The sequence below is a fragment of the Acanthisitta chloris genome, unplaced genomic scaffold (genome assembly GCF_000695815.1).
Source record: "Acanthisitta chloris isolate BGI_N310 unplaced genomic scaffold, ASM69581v1 scaffold35263, whole genome shotgun sequence".
NCBI lineage: Eukaryota > Metazoa > Chordata > Aves > Passeriformes > Acanthisittidae > Acanthisitta > Acanthisitta chloris.
In genome coordinates, this window is record NW_008666052.1 from 6804 (window position 1) to 19194 (window position 12391).

Consider the following 12391-nt stretch of genomic DNA (forward strand, 5'->3'; position numbering starts at 1 on the left):
ACTTAAAAACCCTCAAGAGTTAATGTACTTTCAAGGGAAATTAGGCACAAAATTTATCTCGTAACTAGCTCTGCAAGCATCTCATTGTGATTTCACTGATACAAAGTATTACATGTGATTGAAAACATAAGCTGACTTCTGAAATGTTTAAAATTTTACTCATCCTATGTGCTGAGATAGTACAAATGTATACAACACTCCACTTCCTTTAAAAAAGCATGTACAGTAGGAGCTACAAAGTAGAGTCACAGGGCTAAACAGGAAATCGCCCTTTATTTGTGCTCAGAATTAGTATGACATAAATCTATGGCTTTGCTTTGTGGACGTATTTGAAACTGAGCAAGTCCTACAAATGTGGAGGAAAAACCTAGGAAGGTATTTTTAATGAATATGTGCTACAATAGAAGTATTTTAAAGGAATCTTATTAGTAAGGAAAACTAGCTGGTATCGGTTGTATATGACTCCCTCGGTTTTCTGTATAGGATGCAAGATACAATGTGATATTTAAAAAAGATTGTGTTACCAAAGGAAAAAAAAGAAATCCAAGGAGCAAAGAACCTTCAAGTGATTTAGTGCAAGGTTTCAGCTTAGATGAGGCTTTAGTTTAGAAAGAATTACTAATTAGCAAGAAATGACAGGGCAACAGCAAGTCTGTGCACCATGATAAAATCTTACCTCACAGAAAACTGTGGGATCTTCTAAATATACACATTAGAAAAGTGTTTGATTAAAATACCAGATTCGTTTCAATCCTCACTTAGGAAAATGTATTGCTGTGCTGAAAGCTATCCTTTTTTAGCTCGTTTAAAACAAAGCCCATTAGGATTGCTACAGAACTGCAAGGAACTGCATACTTTCTAGGCTTACATTCTTACTGCATCATACAGGAATTGCTTAACAGGTAAAAATAAACATCTTAGAGTCTTAATGCTGCTTTTGATTAGCAGAAACACAAAAAGGAATGCACTGAAGCAAGATGATGATAAAAGTGTATCATGCAGCATTTTGGCTTAATGTATACAGTATTCCAAACCAGTGATGTGACGGGTTTAACCTACTGCATTCACATTTAGAATTAAAACTGTACGTGAAGCCAAACTGTGTGGAAACATGAAAAGTACTGGGATGCCTAACGAAAGGGTGTCAGATGTGTTACTGTTCCTAGCATGCAGAGCTAATGCTTGAAGGCCTATCACAGCAGTATGAACTCCTGCTACTTCTAGTTCTTTACATTTCTGCTTTGTGTATGCTGGCTGCGGTCTGGTCACGGTCAGCAAGTGCTGTATGGCGTTAGGAAGTTAACCCACAATCTCTGCAGGTTCAGTGACCAACTTAGATCCATCCCATGCTGTCTTGAACTGTTCAGGAACCGGAAATTCTTTCTGGTAGGAAACAAAAGCAACAATGATGGTTAAATAAACAGTGGATACCTCATGAAAACTAGTGGAATACTATTAGTGCTACATGACTGAGAAAGCATTGATAGCTCAGACATGCCAGGATTAGAGAGAAGCCTTCTTCATTACCCTAGGAAGCTATTTTACAATGCCACACAGGAAAAAAGCCTGATTGCTACCCAGTTTCAAATAGCCTTGGTATGGTGCTACTTTGCAATAATCCCTCTCACACCATTATTCGCATCAGCTAAGTAAATAAGCCTCATGTCAGAAATGACTTTAGATTCCATTAGTGTCTGGGTTGGAAGATAGTAGAAAGGATTTAGATGCGGAGGTTTAGCCGGGGTCTAATTTTAAGGACAAAAGCAATATTATAGTATGGAAGAATAAAATAAAACCCCCCTATCATTTTAAGTGTGATACACTTCAGAAGATTCAGCATCCTCTGTGGGGCACACAAAATGAAGCAGAACATCAAATAAAGTCTCCTTCTATTCTATGAATTCAGTGGAATGATGGGAGATGTTGTTGGGTATTCCTTTGTACCCAGTATTGTACAAAAAGTTATGTGAAGAGAAGGGATTTTTTGTTCAGACCTCCAAGAGATGTTTTGATAGCCAGAAATTTCAGATGTTATGGTGATTTTGAGGCAAGACTGACTAAAAGGACTTTTAAAAAAAAGATATTGGTGAATATGTGTCCACTGGAAAATCATTCCCTTTTCAGTTATCTGAAGTTGGACATCAGGCATCACTTTTGGAAATGTGGAGCACAAGAATTCTCATTACATATTCTATTTTATAAAGCCTAACCCCCTTTACCAAACAAAATTATGGCCCAAAGGACTAATGAGAAATTTAAATTCTTTCTATGGCCATGCAGTGCAATTTCAATGCTGCTCTGTTCAGGAAACTGGGAAACTATTCCAAGTGCGCTTTGCCTTGCTTGTGTGGGGAGTCACAGAGCATGACTTTACTAAAAATGCCACTGGGCCTAGTAGGAAAATTTTGCTAGAACAGGAAAGGAACCAGGAAAATCCACCTGTTTAGGTGGCATTTAAGGACATCTATCAATAGCTTTAGAAAAAAACAGGTATATTATACTGTATTATTTCATCTGTAGTACTGTTACATTTATTTTAGCTTTAGCCTCATTGTCTTCAGACTTAGGTGCTCTTCTGTGAAGTGAATTTCTTTGGGAGATTATGTTTACATATCAAAAAAGAAGTATGAAATGGACAGGAGATGAAACCATTATCTGTCAGAATAGAAAGAAAGAACATCATGTCTGATCTTTGAAATTACTTTGTGCCCCAGGAAATAAGGAGTTACTCCTCCTGAGATATAGGCACATAGAAAAATCAATTGTTTTGGATCATTTTTTTGGTGATGAAATATGTATGTAACATGTAAACTGAGCTATGTCAATTTCTTTCCTATCTATGAAGACTATGAAACGGGAAGGAAAGCTTTAAAAATATCTCACTCACATAATCACCATCCTGGGGGATGAGAATGTTCATCTCAGATGACTTGGCACTCACAATCTCACAATCTAATGACTCCTCACTGAGGTAGATGTGGCAGCCTTCTGTTTTGTTAATAGAAATGGTTGGCACTTTCCCCATCACCTGCAAAATAAAATCAACATCAAATCTTAAAATGCACACAGATATATTGTTAATAAAATCCTCAATGCCTGCCAGGTCTAATTTTGGCCACCAATATCTGACCTATGTGTCAGTTGCCTGTGTGACACATATCTGATTTGTCAGACACTGTGAGAATTCTTGGTGATGGTAACAAAGACCTACAGACAACAGCAAACTTGCAATATACAGCAAGCTTTTAACATACACCTTGAGGAAAGCGATTCCCCGATTCTCTCTAATTTCAGTGACACTTCTGTGCGGCTATTTAGGTGGTGTTCACCTTGCTCATCAGTGAGAACCGGCTAAGAAATCAAATACGTCAACTCCAACCTAGTAAGGTCAAATGAAAGACCCCAGCATAGAGTAGTACTCAACAAGGGATTTGTAATATGTTCCGAAGACTTCAAAGCTTTTCCAGCACACAGTAGGAACGGGGTTTTATTCCCTTCAAGCAAGCCACAGTTCTGAAAAAGTACTAAGATCAATTCAATTAAATCTCCAAAGATATTTCTTATGTTACTTTAAAAGCAAGCGCAAGATTTACTTGCAGGGAGAAGGGCAAATTCTACAGATTAAAAGATTTCTTCATGGCTAAACAGCTGACTCATGGGTTGTCAGCAAAAATTCCTCCTTCTCCTCCTGCTCTCTCTAGCAAGGACATCAATACCTCTGGACAATGCATCAAATCGGCAGAGATTATTCTGAGCCATAAAACTGTAACAGCATGTGACAGATCTGTACTTGTGAACGAGTGTCTCCCATCATTCAAGGTAAGAAGATCTTTCCAGTTTTGGTTCCTCAAATGTGACAGTAAACAAAGAACAAGTGCTCTGTCCTCTTGCATCCCACCCTGATCCTGCAGTCTGACCTATGCAGTGGGCCAATGCATCTGAAACTATCTTTTCTCAAATGGGTTCTTATGCAATGGAGAGCAAAAGGAAGGTGTGTTTAATAAATTTTGCAAACATCTGGCAAGAAGAAAAAATACCACCGAAAGAAAGGAGAGCTAAACAATATGACACTGGAGTAACTATTTAAAGCGAAATCTGGAGGATGAATTTACTGAAATTTGTTGCATTAACATATCATGTATTTGGAAATTTTAAACTCAGGTCTTCAAAATACAAAGAAAACTGAGGTGCTTAGCACTTGGTGTACTCACAGCCTGTGGAAGCTGTCTGTTTCGAGCAGCCCACAGCATATAATCAGATTTTGCCTTCTTAAGTGGAATCCCACTCTGCTCCATGGCATACATAGAAGCCTTATGCAATATTCATAGAACATGATTAATTTTGATTCTAAGAATTTCGATTCTTGGAAAAGGTATTTCCCCTTTATTTGAGTATTTACAAGCTGTGGTTTTGCTTTTCATTACATATTAATTTTGCAGTTTTCATGAATAGTTCTAGAGGTAATGATAAAATTGATCTAATTATTTAAAACCTGCTTGAACAAATGCCTGGGATCTTTAACTAACTGCCTCTGCCACGAGAAGACATGTAGTGATCATGAATAAAACTGCTTGTTACAGTTCAGAAGATGATGCACAGTTGGTAGAAATGTCAGTCACTTGCATGAGCTCCAGCATATAAAACCCCCATCTTGCTATTATTCCATGTGGGGGCTGTGACCAGCATTTCTGAAGACAGAGCAGGACTGTCTATGTTGAATTTCATACAGCAGGCACAGCCTTTTAAGCAAAAGACATTGCTTTGAAGACTAGCAGTTTGATAGAATTAGTTAACTTGTCATTTCTTTTTCACTTAAAATAATACAACCTGAAGTCCCTTCTTGAGACTATGTCATGTATGTTGGACACAACCCAGTATTAGTGCAGGTATAAGGCCTCTTCTGGGAGGGGATGAATGAAGTGCTGTAAATGCCAGGCAGACTGTCTATATTTTGAACAGAACAAGTGCCCCCAGTAGAGAGGGCAATGTATGGATTTAAAATACATGTATTTTCTTTTCATGAGAGCCTCTGATGAAAACTTTTGCAGGCAAGTAACTACATTGCTTACTCATATAATGTGTCACATCACTGGCCAGGGAGATTCTCGAAATCCCAGCACCTACTTTCACTCTGTATCGTTAAGTTGCCCTTTGACAGTCTATTTGAACATTTCCATTGAGCAGATAAGAAAAGAAAAAAGTCTTCTGTGCTTAGAAATCAATTAGCTAACTGCCAGAATTTGTTCCATAAGCACCATTGAACTTTCAAGTGCTAGGAGCTGTTTAGCATGAAAGGAAGCAGAGTAGGGCCAGAAGTAACAGTTCTTACAGTGTATAGATCTCTCAGCATCACCAGAACCAGAAGGCATTGTGCTATGGGAATTTTGTTCCGTGACAGTCAATAGTTTCCACAGGCATTTTCTAAATACATCATCAGATTTAACGTATATAAAGATACATTTGGATGCATCTACTCCTCAGTTTTGTTGTGCTCCTTGAGTTTTAAAAAACTCTTGTAGCTACACGTTGGGTTTTTTTTCCCCACTTGTTCTCTTTGTGTCTTCATTTTTCAAACATATATTTACCTGAATCTGAATATCTCTGGAGTTGATCACTTCCACAATCCCCACAACGTTGTCAAACACAAGGCCAAACTTTTTACAGTTGTCTAAAATTAAAGCAATCATAAATAAGAAAAGCACGACAAAAGCAAATCTATGCACACCTGCTACATTAGCTATGTAATTCCTGTCTTGCACTGCATAGCTGAGTGACTTTACTAGCGTAATCAGTCCATTAAAGTGAATGGAATGATTCAGATGCATTATTAATCATCTAAGTAATTCTTTTCAAGATTGGCATTTAAAGCCCATCTCTTCAATAGTATTTCCACTATCCACAATTATCCACTCACCAATAGTGATTGAGTTGATTTTTCCTTTTATCTGAAGTGTAGATTTGTTGCACTTAAAAATGTAGGCCACTTGCTTGAGCTCAGTGTTGTTAATGACCAGGTCATTCTTATCCTCTTGATATTCCTGTTTCAAAAGAAAGTTTATTTAATTGGTTGTCTTTAACTAGCTAACAGTCAGACAGAGTTTAGTACAACTTATCCTCGAGTCATTGCATCTTCAGTTACCACAGAGCAATATCCTTCCTGTGGCTTAAAAACCTAATCTTCCTGTGGATTGGATACCTCACCTAATTCACCCTTGGACGACACGTGTATTTTAAAGCTGCAGAACTGAAGAACTTAGCAGAGACCATGACAAAACCCATTAATTTTGTAGTGAAGACATTATGTTCGTAACAGTTTATAAAGACACTCACAAAGCTGTTGTTTGGCTCCCATCTGATTTAGAGCATCACCTTGAAGCACAGAGCAAGTTTATCTTCCCCAAATGTTATATAATGTTCGATGCAGTGTAATACGAACAAATACAGGCATTACCATATACAATAAAGGAGTAATAGGTGAAGAAATTTCCTTTTGTTATGAAACATGAAAGGACAGTTACACTCCATGGATGTCCAGGAAAGGCTCGAAGTCCAGAAGAAAGTTCCACGTACTAGAACCATAAGGCAACATAACACAGGCAAACAGTGACTGAACCTTATGCAAACTCAATTCCACAGTAATGACTGTGTATATAACCTTCTGCATGACTAAACTGCATACTGTTTCCTCCCTCTCTTAACCAACACAGTCACATCAATTTTCATTCATAGATTCTTCGGTATATGCCTACATAAATTAGCACCCTAACTTTAAACAAAATCTCTCTTTTCCATCTGTAGGTTGAGCAAAAGGAAAACACTTGTCTACTTCTAAGCATGGGAGACATGCTTATATGGAACAGGCAATGAAATAGAAATGTGTAATTCCATTGGCTAAGATAGATGGAGAAAGTGGTCTGTGATAACGTTGTGTTCTCTCACTTGCATGAATGGCCTGCAAGAAGGGATTTTAATTGGAGTTCTCCACTGGACTTATTTCTGGGGCATTGTCTGATTTTGTAAGGAGTTTATGTGCTGTTTATGACATTCTCCAGTGAGATGAATTAATAAGTCATTCTCAGAAACAATGGAATTAACCTAAGATGCTACAGAACAGTAAGAGTTAAACTGTAGAAAGGTGGAGAAATGCGAGACAGTCCATTTTAGTTGCAACTTTGATTTGTTGTGCCTCAGTCATGGACAGCCTTTTGCAAGACGTTTCAGTGCTCAACCTGGTTTGCAATGTGCAAGGTGCAATTCAGAGTTGTGACTGGAACTCACCACTCTCCACTTCTTTCCCTCTAGCTCCAAGACAGGGGCATGGCTCTGCTGTGGGGAATTCTTGGGAGAGGTGGGACTTGGAGTATGGCTTTTTGTTGGAGAACGCACAGATGGACCTTGGGCACGTAGGCTGGGGTTCTTGTGAGTCTTCTGGTCATCAGAGACATGTCGAAGCCCTAAAAAAAAAAGAAAGGTTGTTTATGAAAGAGAGTTTGTTTTCCAGACCTAACGGAGTTCATATTTAGGCAGGAAAGGTTAATTTATAATTGTGTTGAATTATTCTGTGAATGTCTATTTTTTCCTTCCTCGAGGTTGAGCTGGGTAACAACCTAAAGTGTAACTGCGTACATATTTTTAGCAGTTCATATAAAACTTCTACTGTGGATGGGCTATCTTAGTATCTTTACTGGGAAATGTCACAGTGTCTTCTCATCCTTCCATTTGCAGCAAGCTCTGAGAGCTTGTTGCATCATGTTTTTCCATCCATAAAACTGAGTTTCTTTTTCTAATTTATGACAATCTTTGACCTATCCCAGCAGCATTAAAGGCAGACATATCAATAGTATGCATTTAAACTCACAGACATTCACTTTAATTACAGCTGCCTGTATTATACAAAAAGCTTTATTATTGCACTCTACACTGCTCTGTGAGCCATACCTTCTCACCTAACATGTAACACATTATGACACAGGTTGGTACACTCGATGTGAATCAGAAAGTGGGATAAACCTTTATTGCAATTGCAACTTAAGGTGTTCACCAGCTGCTAGGGATTGAAGATGTCCAGCTTGGCTGCCTTAAAATTGAAAGGACACCGCTAAATATATGGTGCGAATTTCAGGTATGATGAATTTATTCGGGTGCTGTGGCTTCTAAGAGAGGTTTTGGTATGCAGTCTTACCCATCAGACTCACTGCAAAAAAGTTCTGAGTTCCCTGAATGTAACTTATAAATGCAGTGGAAGTTAGGTTAATAGATATAAGAGCTCTGGATGTAGTTTGAGTCATGGATCAAAATTTGATTTCTCCTGACCTTTGGTAATTGCCTCTCCCTGGTTCAGCTGTGCAAACAGGGCTGAGCGAGATGCAGTTCCTTCATCCTTGGCAGTCTCTGTCTCGAAGACGGGGGGTGGTCCAGGCGGTGGCGGCGGGGGTGGTGGTGGTGAAAGGCATGACCCACTCGTCAGAACAGATCGCATAGACATGGGCGATGCAACAGGACCCTGTTGGAGACAGATGGAAATTATTTTACACACAGTGTGTCAAGGAACATTGTATCACGATGACTCTTATTCGCTAACATCCTTGTATGCTGCGAGTTTGAGTGACGCTAGGCAGCCACAGGCTCAGAAGAATTTCTGACCCCATAATTGAACACGATACTATGAATCTTTCCCTGCACCAGAGCAGGCAGGGCTGGAAAGACTGATGGTCCACACTGCTACCTTACTGCAGAACTACTCCACCTAAAATATTTGTCTCAAATGCTTGTCGACCCCGATAAAAAACTCTTTAACAGTAAAGACTCCAGAATTTATTCCAGCATTCACTTACATAAAAGGGAAAATGTCTCTTTTTTTTTCAGATACCAAATTCAGTTAACCACAGGTTGGTGTGCATTCGGGAACATACGGAAAATGTTTTGATCTAACACAACTATCTAGGAGGGTGATGAACTGTCAGTTATACACATGGAACATGATAAATTGTATGCAAGATGCAAAATGTTATTCTTTGGACTGTTCAAGTCATCTGCAAAGATTCAAATACCACCGAATGTAAAACTATGGTGACTCAAGTCGCTTGATTCTGAAATTCAGTACTTGGGCTTTTAGTTCAATTTCTCATATTTTCTTTTTTTTTTAATCCGTTCAGGAGATCACAGCACACAAGCTATGAGCGAAGGGGGGGGCATTGGCAAAGTAAGTAATACAATCTTTCAGTTTGCATATTCAAAAATACATGCTTTGGTCTGAATTATAGTGCTTACATAGATTATTACCAAACAGACAGAATATACTAATAGTGATCTGTTTAAAATTTTATGCATCCTAATAATAGATGTTAGACAGAACCTGAGAATCACTTTTTCTGTCTTGCCACTGAGTGTCACTCTGATCCCACCTCTCTGCAGCAGAGCAGAGACTGTTTTAAAAGAATCATTGAGAAAATTAGATTGGCTCTGATGAACTTAGCTACCCAGACATTGAGCATTGCACCAGCACGTATTTATAAGGTGGGCAGATACAATGGGAAAAGTGCAGTGACTTACAGAGTAACAGCACCTCTAACTGGCTACCTTTGTTGAGAGACACAGGTTGTTAAAAGGGCATCCCTGGTAATCAATACAGGAAATAGATACTGCTTATCTGGCCTCAGGGGATATTTTTAACCATTTATGATATCACTCCTTCCGCCTTCCACTAAACTGAAACAGCAGAGTATCCACCTGGTTCATGAATCTCACGTGAGTGAAAACTGCAGCTATTTTTAAAAAAGTGAACTTGTTCTGGACTGCAATCCCAAACTGATAATGGAAAAGGGGCTGAGGTGCACATGCTCTTTTTTTATTTACTCTTCAGACATATTTTAAAAGAAAAAAAAAGGATCCAAGACCACTTAAGCTTTCTTCTATGCTATTAAATCTTTTTGATCAAATGTCAATGAATGAGAAGAATCTCCTTTTGGAATCAATGATCATTTATTGTCAAGATATACTGGAATTGATGTGGGCTGCTTTTAGAGACATTCCATTGTTGCATGGATACATTTAACTCAGAGTGTTTCTGCTGACATACTTCATAGTTAGAGGTTATTGTTTTAGGCTGGGGACAGCTCCTTCACTGGGCCCTCATTTGACAGTGCCTGTCTCCCTCCTTGCCTCTGCTAATGCCAGTAATGTCACCTGCAGCAGAGTCAGCACAACTGTGAATTATTATAATTAAAAAAAAAGAATGCAAGTGGATTTAGTAGCACAATCAGTTGTTCTGCCTGAGGTGCAATACAGATCTTCCCTATCTGTTGCCTGCAACCATAGCAACTGAATCCACTATGTCCTGGTTATCCAGAATTATGAACATTGCATTTGCTGGGCTTTTTAAAATACTCAGACACCGAGAAATGGCACTCACCATTCACATTGTGAACATGCAGTTATGAATTATGTATGCTTTATGGGAGGAGATTAATAGCAGTAGTGGAAGTGGTTAATAATGTTCAGTCTGAGATAAAAATCTGCTTTCCCAAATTCCAGATTGACATCTGATTTCTCAAACACACCTTCTTCCACCTGCATAAATACAGTGCTGTGACTTTCCAGCTGGAAACTTGTGTGTATAAGACTCACATGTTCATTTGGAATTAACACCAACTAAATTGTGCAAAGGCTGCAAAGATGCATTAGAGAAGAGATGTAGAAGTTATCTGGGTATCTGGCATACAACACAGAGAGGTGGGTCACTCTGCCAGTCTCTTTGCTTAAAGTGTCAAGCTGAAGGTCATCACAGATCATGCTCAAATGATGCTGCTGAGTAGTACCTCAAAGGTATTTTCCCAAATGGCAACTAAAGTATGGAAATATCCATGTAACTGAGATGGAAGTAAAACTCGGAGGGATTTATCTGTGGAAGTGGATAATCTCTCTCCCAGAACTCTAAAAGAACTATCTTGTGAAAGTACAGACAAAAGGAAGGTTTTTAAATACAACAATTAAGTTTGGATGTGGCTTTGTATGACTGAAGAATGTCATATTTCCTTTTCAAGAAAGAGAAAGAGGTAGGAAAGGGCCTGGGAAACTAGGAGCATCTTTCTCTTCTAGAGCAGTACATGTCTAGTCAAAAATCTCAATGCTTGACCTGAGGAGCGAAGACATTCTAGTCCTTTAAGTGGGTTTCAAGGGTAAGGAAAAAAGTCATTAATTGCATTCATTCTGCCCATCTGCCTCCTCTTTTCTTCACAAGCCTGGTCCCTCCACCAGAGTCAGTGGCTATGTCCACTGAGCTCAAAAGATTTTGAGTTAGAGCTATTTAAGAACACAAAAGTCGTCACAAGGTCTTGGAAGACACCAGAGGTTCAGTCACCCTTCCCACTTTTTCTCTTAATTTTGTGCAGTCACAGAAATGAGAGATGGTCTGAACCTTGGCTGTTAACTTTTCTTCCGCATGACAAATTCTTGTCTAGTTTATGACCTGAGTTACAGCTACACAAGGTAACAGATACTGCATCATGATACTTTCAATTATGCCTGAACATATATGGCCATTCTGGAAACAGCAAACAATTTCAATCATAAATAAGGCCAGGAAAAACTGAAGGACAAATCAAAGGAAAAAAGGCCCCCGAAGTACAGGGAGGGGCTAACTGCTCCACTGTAGATCTACCATCTTACAGCATGGACATATCCAGTAGGACTATCCCCCAGTGAAATAGAACAGCATGGAAAAGACAGACAAGACTCACTAATGAGATGTACAGAGACTTCCTGTAAACAGGGGTTCAGTCTTACTCTGGCTTTTGTCTACTTTGCCATTTTGATTTACCTAACTGAAATCAGCCATTCAAGTGAGGAGAAATTCTTTGTGGGAAGGGTGGCTCAGGAAAATTCGAAAAAGGGGTCAGAAAGCACAGTGGTGAACTGGAAATGCAGAAAACAGGTTTCACTTCTTGCGTTCCCTGAATGCAAGGAAGATGGGGCCTATGCTGCACTCAGACATGCTGATGGAAAGGGCAGCTTCAAAATCAGCCTAGTGAAGTGGTTCCAGGAGCTTTATTTTTTATTAGTTTTGACCTCTATTAATGCATAAACCTTCACATTACCAACCTAAGTCACTGGCAATTAGTTTGCTTTCTTTTGCCACCCTTCTAAGGCCACTTAGACCCTCAGGCTCTAGAATATTTTTGAACCAGACTCTTAAACTGTTCTGGTATCTGGTAATACTTGTATATAGTCCTATCCAATTTCAACTAAAGTGCCCTTCACAAAGTCCATTCATTTCTGTTCTGTATAGGGTGGTGTTTGTGAGAGCTGCTGGGAATAAAATAGCATGTTACATGCCCACAAAAGTTCATCTATCCTAAAGCAGCAGGTGCTTACCAGCTTTGCTATTTGCAAA

The 12391-nt window shown here is 39.0% G+C and overlaps 1 protein-coding gene across 1 annotated transcript in view; it reads right to left on the reverse strand.

The window, feature by feature from the left end:
- Positions 1-799: 799 nt before the first annotated feature.
- CAP2 (CAP, adenylate cyclase-associated protein, 2 (yeast)) overlaps positions 800-12391 on the reverse strand; it is a 53729-nt gene continuing 42137 nt past the window's right edge. Inside the window, exons 7-12 of the mRNA XM_009071965.1 lie at positions 8314-8503; positions 7279-7454; positions 5915-6038; positions 5586-5668; positions 2888-3028; positions 800-1383 (exon numbers count right to left, since the gene is read on the reverse strand). Of these exons, the coding sequence (XP_009070213.1) occupies positions 1300-1383; positions 2888-3028; positions 5586-5668; positions 5915-6038; positions 7279-7454; positions 8314-8503 (798 nt within the window). The 3' untranslated portion in view covers positions 800-1299. The remainder of the gene's footprint in view (positions 1384-2887; positions 3029-5585; positions 5669-5914; positions 6039-7278; positions 7455-8313; positions 8504-12391) is intronic.